General features: G+C 39.8%; 1 protein-coding gene across 3 annotated transcripts in view; it reads right to left on the bottom strand.

Moving 5' to 3' along the window:
• The window catches only part of CHCHD6 (coiled-coil-helix-coiled-coil-helix domain containing 6), a 115189-nt gene that overhangs the window by 90719 nt on the left and 439 nt on the right, over nucleotides 1-24031 (bottom strand). The window contains exons 1-4 of one of the 3 annotated variants that reach the window (XM_062585518.1): nucleotides 21731-21806; nucleotides 21362-21494; nucleotides 19996-20065; nucleotides 18378-18522 (exon numbers count right to left, since the gene is read on the bottom strand). In XM_062585518.1, the coding sequence (XP_062441502.1) occupies nucleotides 18378-18522; nucleotides 19996-20065; nucleotides 21362-21470 (324 nt within the window). In that variant the 5' untranslated portion in view covers nucleotides 21471-21494; nucleotides 21731-21806. Of the gene's footprint in view, nucleotides 1-18377; nucleotides 18523-19995; nucleotides 20066-21361; nucleotides 21495-21726; nucleotides 21807-24031 lie in introns of those variants that run through there. The other 2 variants (XM_062585517.1, XM_062585516.1) reach the window with 2 other exon arrangements.

Here is a 24031-nt window from a genome sequence, read left to right on the forward strand (position 1 = left end):
CTTTCAGGCATATATAGTCACACCTTTCAGGTGTATATTAGCCGGCAGTAATAAACACTTTGCATTTTAGAGACAGATTTCCATCCAAGAGCAGACTCCCTTACAGACAAGAAAAGCTCTCTCTGCAAAGCAATGAGTGTTGGCAGTTGAATGGTTCTGACACCTCTCCAGAGCTGTAACAAAAGTGACTACTACTTCACATCATAGTAATGCTTAGGGGCCTACGCCTTTAACCAGGTGCTAAACAAAGTAGTTCATGCACCACAGAGTTAAGAAAAGAACACAACAAGGAAACAGGAAGGAAAAGGATAAAAGTAATAACTGCAAAAACTAGTAATAAAAAGCTAGTTTGGTCGTGAAATGATTGTCTATCCAACACCCATTTTGTAAAATAAGGGCAACAACAATACAAGAGTGCTTGGAGTTTTCCAAAATGAAAGGGTCTGGTAAAGACTGACAATTTACTATGGAATTGTAAAGCTAAAACATGGGGAGACAGAAGAACCAGAACATATCTAATGAAGCACTGACCCAGCAGTCCTAAGGCTCCCCTCAATCCCCTCCGAGGTCAGTGAGAAGTCATTACCAAAATGCACTTTACCGTCCAGGAAAGGACGGCATTAAGCACAAACTGAAAACATATTTTTTCTCCTTTTCTCTGCTGCAGCTACTTTTCTTATAGTCTTTCCCTAGCAATCTGAGCACAGAACTAGAACTGGCCTCCGGAAGCCTTCATGTCCAATCCTTTGCTTCTGTAAGGACATCAAATAACATCTTTAATTCAGTTGCACAGTTGCTATAATAATGTCTGACCAGCACTATAACAACATCATCTTATAAAGTTAAGCACTAAACAATGATCAAAATTAATAAACTAATATGTGTAAATTTTCATGTATTATCTCATGGGATGGGATATAATTGTGTTGCAAGGCCCTCGCTCTTGTACACAAAACACCTAGAATGGCAAAGCAGAGGAATACCACTTCAGTCAATAAAAAATAAACAAATAAATAAGCAGCACTGGAATATCAGAGCTTTTGCCAAGTAATAGACTCTATTTTTCCCACCAACACCAAGTAATAACTCAGCATTTATATGACCAGCACTTTCAGCTCTTTAGTCAAGGTTCCCAGTCTGAAGATTTTTCAGACAGCAGTCAACTTTTAATTGTCACACAGAACTAAAGGAAAAGGGTGAGAACTGGAGGGGGTTGGTTGTTTGTTTACCACCATCTAATTTTGCTTCTTAAAAATCATAGGTCGATAAGATAATTTGGCAGATACAAACTTCATAACCCAACCGTGTAATTAGATGGAGGCACTTAAATCACTTCTAACTAAAGGCTTGGAAAAGCTTTTAAAAAAAGTTTTTTGAAAAACCTCAAAAATCACAGAGAACTAAAGAATCAAACAGTGTAAAAAAAAAATCTACACATCACCTATTCACCTTTGACGAGTTCAATGATAGCAACACACCACAACAACGCTTCTTGAGATAGATACTATTCAAAGAGGCAAGATGCAATAATTTGTCCCGATTCATGCAGAAAACACCAGACAGGACCATGACTGAAATTCTTCCTTCTTTGATTTAACCTATTACGTTTCACAGGATACCCAAGTTGCAGAGGAAATTAGTATTTTCACCATCACATGTATTTGCTCATATTACTGAAAGGAAGACAGTCACAACATACTGATGCTTGCCTGTTAATATCCTTCCAAGACGGCACAATCCGAAAATTATCTCGAACCAACTACAGTATGGAACAAAAAGTTATATACATTTGAGATGAAGTAAAATACCTGGAACAGCAAAGAAAGAAATCTGTATTTAATTCTTAAGTCTCCTTTAAAGTAGTCATGAAGCAGCAGTGAATGAGGAATGCCATCCACCAAATTCAGATAACTAGTACTACTCACTGTGATTAGCTCATGCTAGGTGCCAGCCTGCCACCTACTACTGTCAATAGGGAAAATTCACTATCAGCTCCAAGAGGATTCTGAAGAAATGAACAAAAACACTAAAAAAAAGCAGCAGCAAGACAGAAAAAAAAACCCACAATGCAAAGAGTCAAGCAGGGTCTGCTTGCAGCAGTAACTCTTGGCTGCAGCACTTAACCCACTTCTGGGACATCACTATAGTAACTTGTCTCATCATCATTTTTTCTTGTTTTTTTCCTCCTCTCTTCCAAGCAGCAAATCAGGAATTAATATTCACAGGTTCTATGAGTGACATAATTGCAATTTAAAAAGGGCAATTAATCATCAGCCACAGACTTGCCAGGCTGTGATCCTTTCTTTCCACACCTGCCAACAAGCACACAGGAGGCAAAAACATCACGTTTGCACATAAAGCCCGGAAATGCAATTCTCCCTCTTCCTCCACCTCTCCTTTACATTCTCAGGTTTCACAACTTATGTTATGCTCCCCCTAAACCCTCCACAGCCCTACAATGTAGCCCCTTTGAATCACTCACCCACCCTCTCCCTAGCTGCTCGCCCACAATGCCCAATCAGTCCCTTGCCATTTGAATGCAGAATGCTCTCTGTGTTTTAGCTTCCCCATACCATCAAACAGACCACTATATTGTGCAAGTCTACTTTATCTCAAAAGTACATAAGATAATACATTGCTACATATCATAGGGAAAAAAAAAATCTGTGAAGATTTAGACCTCAGCAAGCTGTGAGGTCTTCAAGTGATAGATTTAAAACAATTGGCCAAAAGACCTTTAAGATCTTGGGCCAAAAAGTTTATACAAAAAACCTCTAGGCCAAAAAAAACTTGCTTAAGCAGGTGCCACTGCTCCTAGTCAAGCACAGCAGATTCATGGAGACTGAGGACTTTTGTTCCAACACAAGCTGCGTAGTCTCCCTACCCTCATTCCAGCCAGTCAGCCACCAAAAATTAGGTTTCATCTTAACAATATAGGAAAGTAATTTGATGCTTTTGTCTAAGAAAGAGGGTAATTTCAATCCTAAGAATTAAGCCAGCATGCAAACTGAAACACAAATATGTATTGCACATCTTGGTCAGAGTTCCCAACAAAGGTAGTTGGCAGAAACTCTCTGCCAGGAGGTAACACCAATAAATGGCCTCTCTTTCATCTGTTATTAGATAATAAACAGGCTTTGCTTCCTCACACTGTCCTCATTTCTGTGAGGTCCCTCTCATAATTTGCTATCTTTTTGACACACGCTCTTGTTTTCCTTCACCCACAAGCCTGACCACATCATTGCAAGTTAAATGACACATCTACAGCCTACTTCTCTCAGCTCTGTGGAACTAGGCAAGTACAATTACAAGTTCTCACCAGCTTTTTCTTCATGTAGATTTTGCAGAGGTTTGGTAACCTCTTAAAGAGCATTTTATTCCCATGCAGACCTTTGTGTTCCAACAACACAGGTATCATGTGCCCCCTCATCCTCTGTTCAGAAAGGGCTGACCTTGTCTTTCACCAACAAATTGTTCCTTAACAGACAAGGGAGTGCAGTGTTAAGAAACATCGGGTATTTCACTTAAGTATGTACCCTTTCCCAACCTAGGGGTGAACAACCTGTTGCTTAGTTGCATTTCCTCACAATTAATGGCTGGATCAAAGGCTCTTACTGGATTCTTCCGCAGGCAGAAAGGATGCTTACATAAAACAGATTTGGGAGCAAAGCTTGAAAGCCGGAGAAAAGACGAATGCCCCTCAGACACATACAGGGCTTCTGTGCTGATGCCGAGGATCACAGATGCTGCATTTCTTAGATTTCTTTGTTTAAAAAAAAAATAATGCTTGTGCTTCCAAATCTTCTTAACACCTGTAAGCTTCATGCTTCCAATCAGCATTTGCTCACATCTTTATCTTCAAACCAGTACTATGAAGTTTTGATAAGCCTTTTCCTTCCCAATATCTCAGTCCGTATTAGTAATGGGCACTAAAATCTTTCCCTTTCCCTCGTCCACGTTTTACAGCCAGCACTGCCCGAGTTGTGTGTGAGGCCCAAAGCACTGCCCTGTTATTACACACTTATCTCTGCAAAACCACCCTGCACAAGTGACAACTTTCATGGCAGGAGGAGGGGGAATTGTGCAGCTTTGCGATAATTAAAGCATAGACGAGTGTCACTGCTGTAGATAATTATGCATTAGCAGTGAAATTATTTAATGGAATAAAACAAAGTAAGCCGAGCATTTTGTTTAAAAGGGAATTTAGGGTCTGCAAAAGATGCCGAACCAACGCCCCAGGAGACTGAAAATGACAGCCCTCTATCATTCACACACACGATACAACACCGGCAACAGCCTGCCAGGCTTCCACCTCACACCTACACACGGAGGGGAACAGAGGAGATGCAAAAGAGTATTTTGGCATCCCTGGCCATTCAGTCTCATTTGTCTGATGTCTGTCCACGTAGGGACCAACCACTAAATAGAGAGGAACAACTGACTGGGAACAACTTCCTAAAATGAAGGTATTGGCTCCAATAGAATGGATTAATTCAACCCACAGATTTTCCATAACCACCCCCCACCCCAAGCAGCTATCACATGATATCATTTTTAATTAGCATCAATACAGACAAGACTCCAACCAAAACCAGAAACAACGGGGTAAGCAGGTACACTGCCTGCAACAAAACTATCTCTTCCAACTAAGTCCATGAGGTTCCCCCCCATCCTCTCTCCTGTATCCTCTTGCCTTAACAATCATGCACCTACACACGCTCTTGCCACTGCTCTCATCTAGACAGCTCTCAGAGTCCTCCTGCTTGTTAAAATGAGGACTCTCAAGGTCAGTCAGAATTTATAAGGCAGCCATTTCATCTTTGTGCTTCTCTGGCTACTTTCCTTCCTAAAAGCTGCTGAACATTGGAGATTCTGCTGGGTCTGAAAGCCCTGCCAACACCAAGGCCAATTAGGAGTTTCAGAATGATGCATATTAAAGTTATTACGGCAGTTATGCAGCCAGAATAAATCTTAACTGAACCCTTAAGTGGTTGTTATAACTTGTTTCTCCTTCTTGAAAACAGATGAAAAGATACAAATCTCCTCCCTAAAAATCTGCAGGGATTCAAGCCAGCCACCAACGTCTCTCTTAAAAGAGAGAAAATTATCATTCATTTTGACCAAGGCCAACTAGACCATCTTTGTTTTTTAAACTTCAGTCAAATCAATTAGAAATTCACAATACCAACTGGGACTGACCTAAGGTACTTCCATGAAAGAAGAACACCATCTACATCTGAAACATCCTCTGAAAGAAACTCCAGAGATTGCAGTAAAGGACTTCACTTAGACCTTCTAGATAGTCTAGTGCTGATAGTCAAAAGGACATAGATATTCCACTTTATTTTTTACAAAGAACCAGGTTTTGCAAATATTACCCAATTAGAAGACTAGGATGTAGATTCTCTCAAAACAGAGAATCTTGAAGAGAATCTGAGGAATGGATGCAGTGATACACATCTTGACACTGAGCAGGAGATGCTGTTAGGACAGCATGTGCAACTCTTCTCCCTTCACCTGCAAAACTGAACTTGCTGTTGGGAGCAGTTATCTACCTCTAAAATGAGTACTATTAGAATTGAACTAGAGAGCTGGAGAGCAAAGAGAAAACTGAGGTGGCTAAGAACATACCGTATCACTTCCATGGAAACCTGCACTGGCTTCATGACAACCTTGCTCTCCCTCAGCAGCCTGAACACACAACAAGTTCATGACCTGCTAGATCCATGCATTTAAGCAGGAGAGTAAGCCACAGGAAGCATGGTGACAAAATGAAAGAGAAGAGCAGATGCATTCAACATATATCTCCAGTTTGTAAGTTTTGTAGGCCACTATGCAGCAGTCTATTCAGTGGCCTCACAATTTGAAGCAACGTATTTCTGCAGAAACCAATGGACTGCAAACACACAGAGTAAACTCATTCTGAAAATTATGGTAACTCTTGAAGAAACTAGAGCCAGAATTAAAATAAGTAAAAACTTAGAGATATTTCATTGGTATGCAAGTAATTTGAGGGCTCATCAGTTCTGGTCCACACCTGAAAGGGAGCCCTCTTAGATGTTCCTTCACTGCCATCTTCTGGAAATACTGTGTCTGTGAAGTTGCTCTGAATAAGAGTAAGTGGAGTAAGGAGAAACTCAATGAAGGAATGATCATTCGCATGCAACTGAAGTGTTTACTAAAACTCTTTAATCCCAAAGTAAGGAGTGCTACAACCGGAATTATATCCCAAATGAACTGAGCAGCAGAGCACAGAGCCCACAAGACAATACACAGAGCAGCCTCTAAGACAAGCAGGTTTTGACCCTAAATACTTCATTAATCTTCTGGATTCTACAAATTAGACAGGTAAAGGGATATTAACGTGGATATGTTGTGTATAGCTTGTTTATTAGATTCCATGTGCATCATCACATTTCAAACACTCACTTGAAAATACAGCTAAACCCCAAAACACCAGTTTGCTCATACACAAAAAAAAAAAAAAAAAAAAAATTGTCTTGCTAAAGAAAGCAGAAAGTTTCACAAGAGTTCATTCAGAGTCAGCAATGAACTGGAAAAAATGAACAGGTCAAAAAATATTATCAAATATTTTTATACACAGACACAAAAAGTGTACCTAAAGTCTGTGGACCAGTATATTGACTTACTAGTAGATGACATGACTTATCAAGCAGGATATTTAGGTCCAAATCAGTCAGCATTATAGCTCTTAAAATAGCCAAATGACTTGCTGAACACTACAGGGAAGCCTAACCAAGCTCAACAGCAACACCTGCTGGACATATAAAATTGGTTCATTATTTTTTTGTTTGTTTAAACAAAGATGCTTGTTTATGAAATGAACTTCCACTGTAGTTTAAGAATGCTCACAAGGACATATTTCTTGTCCAGAAAGCAGACTCAATTTCTAAACACCAGTGCAAGCAACATAAAGGCAAAACGTTGTATTTGCATGCAAAGTACGGTCAGAAAAATCCTTTATCCTTACCTATCCTCCGAGATACTCGACAGCAAACCACTGAAATTAAAATGGGTTAGGATTTACAGTAGTGAGACTCTACTGGAGGAAATCATCTCTGTCCAGCTGCTTCAATCCCATCCGAAGAATCCCCAAGGTACCCGTTGAACTACTTTATTTCCTGTGGGAGCAGCTAGTACGTGAAAGGCCCGAGGCAGCAAGGTATTTACCAGATGCACTAAGTCCCATCTAAACGAAAAGGAATGGTAGCTAAGACCATTAGAGCTCCTTTCCCTCCAGGTGCCTTAACAGATTCCTTATTAACCTTGGAAAATAAGCCTGCTACAGCAGGATGACATTACTGGAGCAGAAGCACTGCTAATAGCCTCCACTTAAACGGATCGCAAACTGATACTTCATCTAAATCAATTACAATGACAACACATTTTTACCTCAGACAGGTAAAACGCAGTAAACTACTTCTAAACTATTGTAAAGAAAAGAAAATGCAAGTGGCTGACAACACCACCAAGATTCAGTTAAGACTTTCATCGCAGTCCAGAACAGAGCCACAGTGACCCAGGAGCCCATTAGTTACACAGGCTTGTGAACAGCTCTCAGGTGGTAAAAGGCAAATCACAAACAGATTTGTAACAGACCTATATGATAACCTTCATTAGCACAAAGCTTAGAAAAAACTTGACTACAAAAGGCTGAATGAGAGGCACACTGTGGGGCAGGGGAGGAAGGAGCAACTTTTTAAATCACAAAGAAAAAAGAAAGAAAAAACCCACAGGCTAGTCTGAAGTTCATTATCTTCTAAAATTTAGTTTGCTTCAGAGCTTAGCATTTCCATGCTTTTTCAAACTTTGTACTCAAAATAAAATTCTTTTACCCTGAAAAATCACAGGATTTAAGAAATATGCAAGTTTAATCGCAACTGACAACTATATATTTTTTTAAAGTTCCTAAAAGTCCCCTAAAGTTTTAAAGTCCCAATGCCCCCTTGCCACCTTCAGCTCTTCAAATAAGAAGGTATAACATGAAAATACAGCAATGACTGACTGCTCAGGTTCTCAATTGGGAAGAAAACAGATTTTGTAAGGATCTATTTGTGTAGTGGAAGACCGGAAATCAGCAGAAGGGAGCCACAGCTTCAGCTTGACAGTGCCGATTACAGCCATAGCAAGATGAGGAACAAATCTATTCTGTTCAGGGGCTGGGGAGAAGGGAAAAGGAGAGAGAAGATAAATAGAAGCCTATGTGTTTAGAAAAAGAAAGGGGCTTGAAGTCATCTGCTAGACAGTGACCCACATTTTCCACAATAAAAACATTAGGCAGAAGATCCAGTGAATGGACACGACAGGATCCCATTCCTAACCAAGAGCTCTGGTTATTTAATAAATGCATCCTTCATCTAATGTTCTGATCATGCCAGTATTCAACTTAACTTTTTTGTTTGGAGCAGAAATTATACATAAGTCCATTCTATCTGCCTGATTACTTTTCATTTTCAACTCCTACAGTATCATCTTTCAAGTTTGCCCGTTATCATGAGGTCTTCCAGGCTAAAATGGCTCTAAGCTTTCAATGTAATAGACAGGCAAAAGAAAGCCAGGTAACTCTCCAATTCCTTCTCCCCAGCCCCATCCCAGCTTTTCAGGTGTTCTATTTTCATTGTTTTAAATAAATAAACAAACAAATACACAAAAGAGAAAGTCATAAGCTCGTTTCCTCTAAGTTCAGTTCCTTTTAAGCAGCTCCTTTCCATCATGTTTTACTCACTGCTCATAAATAATATAGATAATTGCAGATAGCTGTAACAAAAACAAGCAGAGAAAAATGTACATATATAGGAAAGAAAAATTCTGAGGTGATCTATGGGCCTAGAGGAATTCCTGGCAAATAGCAACAGTTGCATCGAGATCATGTTTTCAGCTAATGTAAGGTAATTAGAAGGCCAAAAATAATACAGGGACAGACTTCAGACAAAGCTAAGCAAGGGTGCTGGCAGCTCAGCTCCCTCTGAAGTGCACATTTCCTATCTACTACCCCCACACAGTACATATAGCTATTTCTTCTCCTATAAATTTACATTAGAAAGCAGTAATGCCACTCATGGAAAGACAGGTTTTAAAAGTGCTGAAACTCCAAAAATCTATAAGCAGTGTGCAATTAGGAAGAAATTATGCTGACTAATAAGAAACTCTAAGAGAGCCCACCCAGCTGCCCAAGAGTTAACATCCTGCGTTTCTCATCAAAACCTCTTCCAAGCAGGTTAAGTACACAATAGAGCATCTAAAGCACAGCAAGAAAAGCTGCTTGAAATTCCACACATGTGCCTCAGCAATGTATTTCTATTAATGTCCAGTGTGTGTCAGCGTGAAGATAAGGTACCAACATCATGTCCAACCAGCCAGCTAGAGAATGGGACGCTGTGTAAAACATTGTGTGATACTTAGAAACCCGCAGAACAGTGGCGCCTGCAATCTCACCCTCCGCACACATGCCTGATAACACCACCAACAAGGGGGGGCAGCATGAGGAAACGGTCCTGCAATTTGGGGGAAGCAAAGAAATTGAGAGAGAGAGGCTAAGAAAAATGAAAACAGATTTCATCAGTAAATAAAAGCAAGTTTTACAGTGCCCAGCTTTAGAAGAGGATAGAACTAAACTGGGAAAAAAAAACCAAAAAACTTAATAAATTAAATTTGCTTTTCATACGACCTTGCTTTATTTTTTCTTTAGGATTAGAAATAAAGAAATAGCCTCCATGCTCAATTTGATTACTCCCACTATATCACATACATTCAACTTCATCTCTAGTATGAGCCAAGGAAGCTATTCCCATCTCAAATAGGGCTATTCTCTGTAGCACCCCTGTGTTGTCACCTAGAATCACTTCAAAGCATGCACATCTAGATTCCAAGGCAAGAAGGTGTGGAAAATGACAGAAGCACCACAGCTAGTTTTCATGGCATTTAGAAAATACGAAGGAAATGACAACCAGTGACAGGTCACCCACCCCACATCCTCATCATCTGAGAGAGCAAAAGCAATCTAAATTTTCCACTGCATGCAGAGTTACTTCCTAGCTATTATACATCATTTAAATTCACGATCTTTTCTCGTTTTAGTAACACTTTTCAATTAGAAACATCTTTAGAAAATTTACTAGCTTATTTCTGAAGACCATTGATTTAGGATTCAAGCACACTACTGGCATCTTTGAAACAGAATACAATGAATACTGCAGAGTTATAACCAAATACTATGTTACATGTACATAATATCCCAAATACATAAAACATAGGAAACCAAAATCATAATCCTCATACCACAAGCTATACCACATTTGACTAGTACTGGCTCACAGGAGGGGAAAGGAAAGCCTACTGAAATACTCCGATGCATCACCAAATCTCTGTAGCTTATGTCCCCAAAATTAGCTGGAACAGAATTCTGCTGTTCCACAATGTTTCTGTAGTAAAAACACACATACACAAACAGTAGCTTTGATGGACTACTCATGGCAAAATAAAAACTTTTTATTCTCCTATTTCTTTATCAATTTAATATTTTATAGCTACAGAGAAGGAAAGAAGAAGGCTAATCCTAGCTTTCCCTTCTTAAATGACAGGATTGCTTTGCTATAACCCTAAACCAGAACAAGTGAGTCTCAGAGAAGTTTCTGTGGAGCACGGGAATTTTGTAGACCCCAAAAAAAAGTGTAAAATCTACAAAAGGAAGAATTGAAGCCAAGAGAGAGGAATTAGGCAGCTCCACAGACATCTTCAATTTGTTGCGGCTGTAGGATTTAAAAAAGAGGCCAACCTTGTGATAAGGTCCCTTAGCCCAAGAGCCCAAAAATGAAAAGCTCACATATGACTATCAGCTGCTGAAATCTGCAAAAACTCTCCAAACAAAAATTAACCTTCAGAGTCAGGAAATAAAAGGCTAGAGCTGCAGAAATTGAACTGGTCCAAAAAAATTTTTTTTTTAATATATAATGTCCAACAAATCATAGCAACAGTTGCAGGAAAAATAAAGAATATAGAAGTAGCATCTTATCCCCAGATAACACCTTTGCTTTCCCTCAAGAGAAGGGGGAAAGAAAGGAAGGGAGGGGAGTGAGTACTTTTACTTTCCAAGTTCATTACAATATACTTTCTCCAAGTTTAGAGGATTTTCTTGTAGGGTTTTTTTTTTTTTTGTTTTTTTTTTTTTTTTTTTTTTTTTTTTTTTGAGTTAAGTTTAGACTCATCTTCCCTGCTGTTCTTCAAAAATCATTAGTGCTCCAGAGACCAGAAGTTATTAGTTTGTTGGAGACAATAGATAGGTAGATGCTTTACAGAACCATGCCAAGTTTAAATTTAATGTAAATCTTTCCAAAGTGCATCGTTTAATACTGAAGATTACTTTCTATAGGGATCCCTTAAAGTTTCTACAGTTTCATAAAAAGAAGCAATTCTTTCACTGCAGAAATGCCCCCTATTCTGTTGTAGAAGGCAGCAGCCAAAGAGAAACCCTACCATGAAAGAAAAGGAGGGATGTTCTGGCCAGAGACTGTAGGAAAAAACAGGCCACTAACTTTAAAGACTCCACTGATGAACACATATTCCTCAAAGGAAGTCTAGAAAAAGTATCTCTTAACTCAGACAACAGGAATGACAGAGAGAAAAGGAGCAAGTTCTAAGGCTATTCAGCCCAGCTATTTAAGTCCCCTATCAGCATCTTGCAATACAGTTACATAACCCAGCCCAGACTCCTCACCCCAGGAGCAAAGCCATATTCGTTGCAAGTATTACCACCCTCCTTTGCGCATAGCGGGAGAAGGTCTCCATATCAGACATTAAAGATGCAGAGGAAGACCATAACACACCACATGCCTAATGGCAGACAGCTAATCAGAGACTGAACTAGCTTTTGGTAAAGGCAAGGCAATATTGCATGCTTGTTAGTTGCCAACAATTTTACTAAGTGATTAAAAAAAAAAATTTTTTTAATTATTCTGAAATTCAGACAACAGAGGCTAAGATCTGAATTCCCTGTGACCTATTAATATACTTCCACTATTCAAACATACATCTACTACTGGAGCTTTGTATGTCACAAGCCCTGAACTAGCAGAAGTTACCATCTAACTAATGGAACCAGCCCCAGCAAAGGAGGAGCCTCTTCCAGAGGCGTAGTGTCTTCAGCCAGCCCAGCTCAACTAATTGCTTGCAGGGAGAAATCAACTGAGAGTAGCACAAGTCCACAAGCTCCATTTTTGAAAGTTGAAATTTGCCAGTTTTAAACTTGGAGAGCACAACAATTCTCCTTAATATACAAACTGAGCATTACCTTTTTTTGCGATAAATCATTAATTAACCAAAAGTACATCTTTCCTTTTGTATCAACACATTTAAAAGACAGTTTTAGTCAATCAATGAAAGCAATCAGAAACAACTGCATTCCAACATCTAGCCAAAGATTATTCTATACTTTCTGACTTAAATCAACGTTTCATGCTTCACCCACAAAACTGCAGTTCAACGAAGAAACATTCACAGAATGGAAAAACAGATTGAGAATTTTGGTGATAACAGGGAGGTGATCAGATGGAGTAGTGCTTTCTGTTTGGCCTCGTAGAGAAGAGGGAATGATACCATAAGCCTGTGGATGGAGCCTGTGGGTAAAGATCAAACATTAAAAATAAATAAATATTTGTTAGCAATATCTCTTTCCAGAACAAACCTATTTCCTACATACAGGCTAACAGCTTTAGAAGGGAGAGGGTTTTAGCCCAGCATACTACCTTTTCACTGCAGAGTAAATGTGATCAACTGCCCCAATGCGAGCAGTATCCAAACCACAACACAAAGGTCTCGGAGGAAGCATCTTTCAATCAGTTAATTTACAGGGGGACTGAACTGGGGAGAGGAGCAGTTCTGACGACAGAAGCCTCACCCAGAAACGGCAGCCTCCTGTCACTTCCATCACTGCACTGCCACGGTTTCAAGACACACCGAGCTGCCACTGGATCTCCGTCGGTCACCGCAGCTGTCACAATGCCAGGAGATTGTTTGCATCAAGAGCTTCTGCGTTCTGGAGTGTTGATCAGCCAGGATGAAGCCAACACCCAGCTTAACAGAAAGTAACCAAATGCTTTAACGAAACTCTGTCATGTCCAGTACCCATTTTGAAAACCATCTTCAGGATAGGTTTCACTGAATCTACAGCTGGTGTGGTGTCAAGCTGGTATAAGTGAACACCACTGGGAAATCTGCAGCCAAAAGTATGCAGGACTAGCTTAAAGCTTCATCAGTGACCAGAAACCTACCAAAAATCTTTCCATCCACAGGCTTATGGTATCATTCCCTCTTCTCTACGAGGCCAAACAGAAAGCACTACTCCATCTGATCACCTCCCTGTTATCACCAAAATTCTCAATCTGTTTTTCCATTAAATAAGTATATAAACAGCCTATTTATGTCATTTCCAGAAGTTTTACCTATCCATCCTTCGAGCCGAGGAAGGAAATATACTGGTTAAAATATCAGACCAGTCTGACAATGGAACCTAACAACACACGTGTTGACACATCCAAACCTCTACACTTCAGAATCCCACACTGACAGGATTATGCCATCAAAAACTTTTGCATTGATCAAAAATCTTTCCTCCTCAGCATTCTCATTTCAGCCCTTCTCTCTTGATTCAAGGGATGAAGAGAGGCTCTGAAGAACAAATAGGCTGTATCTGGGAACAAAACAGAGTAATTTGAAAGGAACCTCATGGTCTATGACTAACTACAATCAGTTGCCCAAGCAACTAGAGACAGGACAAATCTTCATATCTTGTGGGGATTTCTTCCGGACTCATATTCCGGGGCAGGCTAATTACAACAGCACAGTGCTAGAGCCATCGGAAAGCAGAGGCTGCTATCCAGCAAGCCAGTGAGCCAGACACAAGCAGGAATTCAGGGAAGGGAAAGTTGTCCTTGATCAACAGCTGGAGAAACACTTTCCAGCAATTTAGCAATTCTGCAAGTGGTCCATTTTCCACACAGCAACCAGTGCCCTCTAGTCCTGCCTGAAAAAGCTAATTAGGGTGCAAAGTTTGTCCTTCCATCACTCCATTTCTAAATTCGTTCTTTCAAAGGGGGAAAGGAAGGGAAGACTTTTGGTCAGTAACTCTGACAAAGCCATTATCCTACGGGTATTAAATGGGGAGATAAGAACTTCAGGGCTTTGCACAAATCACATTAGTTCAATTCTCAAATCCGGGTAATGCTTCTTTTCAAAGTATTAATTTCATTTATTCTATTTGCTCTCCCTCTGTCCTGATAACACAGGCACACATGGCCCCTAAACGAGATCTTCCTATTTTATAGGTTATAATCCTCCTTTTCCAGAGTAGTAATGAGATGTCTTTGCTTAATCGCGTTTATTCCCTCCCCCTCCCTTCTGCTTTCTCTCTCCCCCCTCATTCTACACTGATTTGTCTCAAGGTTTCAGCGAAAACCACTGGAAGCCACTGTGTCCGGGAGGGAGGCTCATGATGCATATGCTGTACAGCCTTAGGAGATTACAAAAGTGGAAAGGAGAGAAAAGAACAGCTTTAAGTTTCTTTTTTTAATCAACAAAAGAAAAAACACACAGAATCTGAGAAGTTGAAAGAAGAGATTTTGATAATTGGAAATGAAAGATAAAAGATGTCTGATTTAGGAAGAAGAGAGACTATTCATAACACATCCCAGCAATTAAATAACTTGCTTATGACAATCTTGGAAGTTCCTCAGGCTAGAAATAAAATAAAATAAAATAAAATAGCTATATTGATTCTTGCATAAATCACATGAGATACGTGGCGTGCTACAAGCATTAAATCTCACAGACCTTGTTGCAAAGTTCTAGACATATAATCCTTGCTCTATCCCAAGTACTCATGATATTAGATTATTCAGAGGGTCTAGTCAGCACCAGGGTCCTGCAGTGGTGGATACTGTACAGACATACAAAACATTTCCTCTTTATACAAACTGTATAAGTCTTCTACAGCAGATTACTTCCACCTGAGCCAGCCCCCCAATATGGTCACTCAAAAGCCACATTTGCTCAAAGAATAAAGTAAATGCTGCAAAGTTCCTACTTACCTTAGGTTTTGAGTAAAATGGCTTGAAGCTTTACTTTAAAAAAACCTCTGTATCTGAAAGCCGAGTAACTTTTTCAAAATCGTGACAAAAACATAGACCAGGACCCATGTTCTTAATTCTAAATTCCTCTTGTAATCAATGCACCAGTTATTATTAAATCAGTCAGTTTTAAATTGTACGCTGCCCCACAAGTGATGAAGTAATTGTACCCAGGACCTGACAGCAAGTCCCTTATCAATGGGTAGTTGTGTCATAAAGACACTATTAATAATAGTCAGTGGATGAAAATGGTAGAGAACAAAATTAAATGCCAAATGACTTTCAGCACAATCAAAATGACATCTTTTCAGAATATAGCTATAGTATTTGGATATATGGCCTACAAGTGCTAAGGGTACAGGAGAATACTGCAGCATTACTGTAGACAACTGTACCAACAAAGGCTATTAATGACCAAACTATTGAGATTCTGAGGGCACACGGCAGTTCAAGATCTTATTGCAAGTCCAAAACAAATAAATAAAATCCTACTAAATTAAAGGCTGATAAAGGCAAATTATTCATTTGTTCTTTTCCTCATGGGAGCTATCTCATTTTTCTCTGGCTTCCCCAAGGGGTCACAATGCGAAAACCTGGAAGTTTTTTCCCTTACAAGTTTAAGATAATTTCCAGATTCTATAATACAGCCACACTTAGATCATCACTAGGTATCTAGTTCCACTACCCACTTCTATCTCAAGGAGAAGATGGATAGGAGAGAGAGATGAATGTGTAGCTCACACTCATCACTTGCCTCATATTCTAAGACTACCAAACAGAAAATATTCAAGCTCTATTCTAAATAAAGGAAGGAAACTGCATCAGAAGACAAAGGACAGGTATGATTTGTTTATAGTTGAGAAAGTAGAATAAAATGCCCATGCTTGAAGAGAAAGTGTAGCTGAGAAAGTAATTCTAGTAGGTATCCCAATAATTTAAAAGGCTAGCAAAAATAGCTCCTGCTTAAGATACATCCAGAATCCAAAAGGTAACAGCTTTGATCTCATTTTGAGAAGGACAGGTTAGACTATTCTATTTCTAAGGGTCTTAAATTTATGACTGATCAAGAGATAAAGAGTAATGAAATTTAACAGTTTCTCTATTCTTGCATAACATTCAGGGCTAACACTCCATGGTCACAGTTTATCTTTTATGAGTTACACTAAGATTTTTGCAGCGTATCAAGTACGCTGTATCTGGATATGTGACACGGCAGCATTAAAAGCTAATTCAGATAATAGAACAGCCTTTATATGCTAGAGGTCAGATCCCAACTCATTTTAGAGGTACCCTCTTTATACTTCACAAATATTGCCTGACACTGCTAGTCACATCTCTCTACTGTCTCCACATCCCACTACTGGAGGCCAGGCCTCTATTTCTGAGCAGGGCTTTAGATTCAAAACTAAATCCACTGACTCCCCTCTCCCTTTACCAAGCTCTACTAATTGCATTCATAAAAAGAATATTCTCTTTCTAGTGGGAAGAAAGCTAATATCATGCCTGCTGACCCCGATCTCCTACCCAGAGGAACAGCAGTCACTTGCCTTAGCATTACTATCCTTGAGCACAATCAGGCAGATTTCCCATTGTTAGTGTACTGTCAGGAAGAACTTTTCATTATTAACCCAATCACATGCAATAGGATATCACGGAGTCAAAAGTAGAAACGGATCCAAAACCAGAAATGGACAAATTCACGGAAGAAAAGTCCATCTTTTCATATCTTTCACACTGGCGATTAAGAGCCAATGTGAAAATACAACCTACCATCAGAGAAGCCTCTAAGCCACAGAAGAAGCTCAGAGTATGCAGGTAGGAAGTATTGCCATATGTTTGCTCTATTCTTATACTACCCATAAGCATCTGCTATGGATCACTGTCAGAAATGGGCTGTAGCCAGAAGAACTTTCAGTATGAACCATTACAGCCACTCCCACGTAAATTTATTCAGTCCTCCCAAATGGCTTCATAAAAAAGCTTTGCAAGCCAAGGCATGGTTCAGACATATGACTATTACTATTCAAAGTACAAAAAAACAAACCACATAGCCACTGAAGATTTCTGCATCTAAATCAAGTACATGCAACAGATTAGTAGGATCAAAGGAAGACAAATACATCATTACTCGAGTCCATCTCTCCCTAAACTGTCCTTTCAGCATGCATTAGAAGATGATTACTCTTAGTCTAGTTCTCTCAATGAACAGTTTCAACATCACAGCCTAAGTGAACAGGTAGATCCATCTCACGGTGGCAAGCACAGTCCCACTTCACAATCACATCCTAACACCTCATACTGCTATAGGTCAGGACAAAGCAACAATTTCAGTACAACTCATCTTGTTTATAGGCCACCACTGTCATATTAATGTATTCAAATGAATACAATACAAAGCGATATCACAAGAGTACTAGGCACAAATATTACTACTGTACATTTAAGGTTTTCAAAAAAGCATTTGTTCTACTCAGTTGCATCTCACTGTGTTTATGACTCCACCACTGTTCCTCTCAAGGGCTGGTATTACAATAACCCCAGTGGGTTATCTCAACAACACTGAGACAACTAACAGTAAAAACTGCAGCTAGAAGAAGTCCCCAAAAATAAGTCCACCTACTCAGCAAGAATTGGGTTCAGAGTCAGTGAAGCAGAAGAGGTTTTAAGATGCTTGGTTCCTAAAAATCAAGCTTAGGTCTTCTTCAGAAACATTATAACATTTGATAGTTTTAGAACTGTTCTTCTGTTATTAGAATCATGAAAGACTTAAATAATAGAACTTACTAGCACTTTTCACTAATTTATTTGTGTAGTTATACTCTAACTAGCTTAAACAGATCAGAGCTTAAGGACAGATAAGGTCAGTAGAATCTGATCTTGTATGTACTGAAAGATTCGTTTCGTACACTCAGTAGTTCAACAGAACCCTCTCTAGTTCGGGCAGCAGCCCCATGTGCACACACACTACACTGACATGCCAGTCATCCCTCCTCCCCCACAGGGAAGGCTGTCCACAGCACAGTCATTGCTTACAGCTTTCCCTACAACCTTGGCCTTAGGATCACTGCATAGCAAAGGTCATGCCAGCTACACTGTAAGCCAGAATTTATGAGGTAATAAGTACTTCAGCCTAAAGCCACAATTTCTAAACTCATTACACAAGTGATAATTAATTCCTTCAAGCAGAGAGATTCTAAGCTCCTGCGTGGAACATATAGGGGGTTTTTTCATACTCACCAGCTGGGCCACTCTCTGCCTCTCTTCATTAGTATTGTTCCTTTCCCGCTGAAGGGCAGTATTCAAGGCCTCACTGGCTGCTTCCCTTTCTCTCTTGGCCAGCCGGAGCAACTCCTCCTGGACCAGTGCCTGTTCTCGCTCATACCTACAAGAGTGCCAAGGGCAAACAGAGAGGAGGTGATCAGCAGACTTCTGGCAACAGGGTCGTGACTCAACAGGGACAATTCCTGGCCAGAACCAAGACATAAATTCATAAATTTGTTTGGCATAAAGCCTGTTCACAGTCTCTGCATATCAGCAGCAATTCAGAAGTCCAACAAACTGCAAACATGACCTGCAAGTTCAGTGAGGTACAGTTCAGGCAACATCAGTACACTGTGCATACACAAGCTTATACTTCAGTTACATCTGACTAAGTACTTAAGTATGACCTGAAAACAGTCAGAATAGAGAGTAGTTAACTAGATAAATAGATACTGCTTTGGAAAAAAGATCAAGGGGCATACTACAAAAAAATGAGTTAGCCTATCCGACATCTCCATTTTGCTGCTCTACAAGGGAAGGGAGTCTTTCAGAACACACACAATGACAGAGTTGAGAAAAGCAGCTTTGTCATGTCCACAGCCCAGACACCCGAGTCTCAAAGACAGCCATGAAGGAAATTTAGTTCATTTTGAGCAGTGAGAATCCTGCATGTAAGTAAAGAGAAATTATTCTGTGGTTCAGTTCATCTTAATTTAGGTCAGAACAGACCTTTGAAGATCATCTACCACAGCAGAGCTAACTTCAAGGTTAGATCAGGTTGCTCAGGACCTTGTCCAATCAACTTCTGAATATCTTCAAGGACAGAGATTCTATACCCTTTCCAAAAAACATTGAACTAGCTTTACCTAAACTCTCCTAGGAAAGCTAGGGATGCATCAGGAACAGCATGACTGATGCACCAGGTTTTTATAGGTTTGGACAGTCAACAGCAATACTGAAAAAGAGACTCATAGCCAGAAAAGTATAGGCACAGTAAAGAAGCCATCAGATCAGCAAAAGAAAAAAAAATGAAAGGTCAGAGCTTCAAAGCATCTTTAAGAATACACAAAAAGACAGGCCACTGAGTTACAGTGAAACTAAGTTCTTACTGCCCTGCATTACCTAAAACTAGGAAAAGACTCCTGAGGTTTGGATAAAGAGAAGTGGACATTGCCTTCAGCAAATATCTCATCCTTACCATCACTTTACAGTTATTTATAGCTTTAAAAAAAATTTAAGTCCCAAAATGACAGAGAAAAAGTATCAGACTTCTTCAGTTGTTTCAGAAAAGGTAACTGTACTCAATTTTATGTTTCATTAGTCCTCAAATGCATGATTTTCTGTAGCTACCAACTCTTTACCTTAGCCCTCCCTGTTTCTCCAAACACCATTCCAACTGCTCACATCTCCCCTGCCTTTTGGCTAAGGGACAGACTTGAACTACATGAAATGCTCCATGGCCCTTAACTGAAGAACAAGGCTTCAGAGGGGGTTCTGTAGGTATTAAAACATATAGTCACTGCTCTCAGACTGCAGAAGACCATACATATATGGAAATAGCCAAGCTGCATCTTCAAGAAAAATTTCACCTCACCTCCTGTATAGTTCCTGCTCTGCCGTAGAAGATTTCTGATCAGAGTTACTTGCCATTGGTGGCTGGATTCCTAGAAAGAGAAACAGAAGCATGTGACAACTGCAGAAAATGACAGTTTCTCATCACATCATAGATTTGAAAAGACATGAACACTTCAAAAGTGAGTATTATCCCATCAAGAGAAAAATCCAATACATCTAGAAAAGCCTCAAGTTAAATTTAAATTGTGTGGATGCAGCTAGAATTCACAAAGGCAAGAGACACCAACACCTTTTTCAATAGGGCACACTGAACAAGGCATGTTGCAAAAATTCCTAAAAGAAGTTGCTACTAGATTAGCATCCTTCTAAAAGGATGTGAACCTCAGAAAACCTGGTTTATATAAAAAATAAACAGAATTTTGGTCCTGCTTTCCACTCTTTTCCCCTAGTTCCACTAAGTCTTCTCCTTGATCTCCTCCTTTTCTTATACTTACAGAGATCTCACAAGCAGAGATGAAATTACTTGTTGGGAATTCAAACTATCCACGACGCTGAATTCACTTTCAAAAAAGGCGTAGGCTAACAGCAAACATAACGAAGGCCTGGTTCACTAAGTCCAGATTAGTCTGGATGCCCTAAACAAATCCATATTGATAACAATGGCCAACAATGTATATTTGATCACCAATAGAAATCAAACAGTTATTTGACTTGAAAAGGACAAGTTCAGAGACCAAGTTCTCAGTGGCCATGATCTTTTGTGGCATGTCACAAAATAGTCAACCTTAGCCAGTCTATCAATTTTTTTCCCTTCCCCTCTCTCCACATGAGCTTATTTCTGAAGAACATACAGCAACATTTCACCGTGCAATATACTCCCTGTGTATGGAAAGGGGAGAACAAGACAGCTTTCTAGAAATCAAAGAAAAAAAATTCTCTGCCTTTCTTATTGCACGTTTATCTGAAAACCTAAAGAGATCTTCACATAGTCGTAAAACTTCATTAATGTACCTGAGACGGTTGATATTAGCATTTCAAGAATGGAGGACCTGAAGAAACTAGTTGTCTTACTGAAGGTCACACAGAGATAGAGCTAGAGATACAACCATAAGACCCCAGTTGCCACATGACATTGCTGCCTCTCACAAACAAATAAGGAGGATGTCTCAGGACTGTGCTGTTCAACTTCAGTGATACTGATATCTATCTACATAGACATGTCAAATGCTAACCAAAGAGCTCCTTCAAAACAAGCTGGTCTTGGGGAAAAAAAACAAAAACAAACAAAAAAAAAAAAAAACAGGCATGCCACATCACATCCAACTGACAGTGCTATTGAGAATAGCATAACTCTAGGCAGTAGATCTGATGGGGACCGACAGTACCTGTCGGAGATTTGGGTGTCCCTTCTGCAGCTGGGGACGATGATGCTGTGCCATTGGATGAGTGGGGTGATCTCTGGTTGTCCCTTTTAGGTTGAGAAGATTGTTTCATTCGGTTCACAACATCTTCAGAGAGCTGAAAGCACACATTAACATAAATTAACCCAAGTAAACTCTTAATTTATACATATTTCACTATAAAAGTTCCCTACTTGTTAATTTTCATGCTACTGCAAAAATATTAATGATTTACTCATTTTAATACCAGATTCCTTTGAATCCAGATAGTCATCATCTGTACATTGACTTCACATTAAAAAAAAAAAGTCAGTCAAACAAAAAACAAACACACAAAAAAGAAAACTCACGCACGTATCAGTAAGCAATAAAGTCCCCAAACTGCTGAGTTAAAAGGCTTCAGACAGGAGAACAAATCTTCTACAAAACACTAACAAAAATGGAAAGCACTGTTAACAAAGTCAAGTCCTTGAGTAGGGATGTATTATCAGGAGGGGAAGTAAAGCAACTAAGCAGGCTATAGTCCATCTATGCTTCCTTCCCCCCCCCTCCCCTCATGCCTGCTAACCCTGCTCTGCATAGCAGAAGTGCTGCAAACTATGTGATGGAGAACAACTGCACAGCCTTCCCGTTCATGTAAGGCCGCAACCAGTTTTGCGATCCAAACTTTATTTTCGCTCCCTTACTTGGGTTCAAACCTCGAAGAAGAAAAGTAAACTCAAAATTTCCTGGAAATTCAGTCCAAGGGGCTTCTCACAGCATTGTAAGATTGACCCCTTCTTTTCCACAATGGTCAGCAGTTCTGGGCTGACCACAAAACCGTAAAATAAAACGAAATGAGATTGAGTTTCCCTACCTGTGTCTGTCGTGGTCTGACAGTACCAAGAACAGTGCGGATGCCAGTGATGCCCAATCTAACAGCATTTTTAATATCTTTGCTATACATTGTATTTGTGCCACTTTGGGGGTCTTCTGCCCTCCTCCCTTACATTTTTGCTGTATTCAAAACATATGCACATACAGTACCTTCAACATTAGGTTGGATGAGAGATAGCCCCAGACATAACAATACCCATCACAAAACAAACTGCATGACAGCAAGGAAGCCTTTACTTCTCCTGGGGATGATACAGGGGGGTGGGGGGAGGGAATCCCAGTATTAATTGTCATGTATCTAAAGCGTGAGGGCAGTGCTTATATATTTTAGGAGTTTAACCTAATTTTCTAAGGGAAACCAGTCTCATCAAATAACATGCAGTACTACCAGTCAACTTAAACCTCAGAGATACTAGATATCTCAGAAGTAATTCATTTCTTTACTAACTTTATGAAAATCAGCAGTAGGCTCAAGGAAAGAGTTCCATATCAGCACCTCATGGAAGCAATCACTGATATAACTTACCTTGAGACTGTTCTGCACAGTTAGCCAACATGCACATACAGACTAACCCACAGTGCTCCACATCAGTCTGCAGCATGTTCCCTCCTACCCAGAGAAAGATATCCAAAGGAATATGGAAAGAAAGCATCTACGGACACTGGTTTTTAAAAACACAAATCTGCAAGAAGCTAGTCTTGGTTAACTGCAGATTTTTATACACATATCCTCAAAAAGCAAGTAATCCCTGTGGTACTCTAAAAATTGGGAATGACTACTTTATTTCACAAAACAAAAACAAAACACACACACAGACAAAAAAAAAAAAAAAAAAAAAAAAACTTTTTACTTTCAGAAGTGAAATGGAGAGAGCTAAGACCACCACAGCTCAACTAATCTACTCAGGTATCATGAGACATATATGGCCCTCTTCATTTGGAGCTCCTACACAGACCTGTAATAGTGAACTCACATTTTTTGCCAGTCCCATCACTGATGGAGCAGCTGACTAAATTAAAACATTTTGTTCTGCTGCTTATATCATAGGCGGGGTTAAGCCATGAAGTGGCCCCACCTGCACACTGCAAGAAGAAACAAGGCAAGAATGACTTTACCTGAAAAAAAACGTAACTAGGATTGCACCAAGTCTCCTTTTAACATATGTGAAGTGATTGATCAAAACATGGGGGAAAAAATAAGTAACCATAGCAAAACTGCCTTTGCAAACTCATTTCAGAGGAATTTTAGGGAGGGAGGAAAAAAGCAGATAGAGGTATAACAAAGTAACAACAATGAAAATGATGGTAAAAAAAATAACTAAAGAGAAATACAGAGAAAGTCCAGAAGGAAAAAAGAAAAAAAAATGCACCAAAAAAGAACAATACAATCAGCTCTTTCTAGAGCTTGTTTTTATGATGTCCGTATGCAGGTGTTCAAATGAAAGTTTGTGAAGTAGCTTCTCCCTTGGCCCTCCCAGAAGCACCCCTAACTCCTCACTAATCCCCAGCAATCTCTTCGCAGCCGGGGTATTCAGGTAGTGATGTTTCACCAAGGAACTTGCTAACGTGACTCAAGGGCAGACAGCTCTCCTCTCGGGCGCTTTCAGAGCCAGCCAGCGCTTCCACCTTTTAGCATCACGTTGCTTGCAAAGCAGAAGGTGGCAGCCAAGGGTGACATTAAGCAGCGAGGAGAAGGGCAAAGGGGATGAGAGCAGAATTTGGAAGAGGATAAAGCCTTAGCAGCTCATCTCTCGGGGAAGGCCAAGCCTCGGCAGTGAG

This window comes from Rhea pennata, chromosome 12 (genome assembly GCF_028389875.1).
Source record: "Rhea pennata isolate bPtePen1 chromosome 12, bPtePen1.pri, whole genome shotgun sequence".
Taxonomy (NCBI): Eukaryota; Metazoa; Chordata; class Aves; order Rheiformes; family Rheidae; genus Rhea; species Rhea pennata.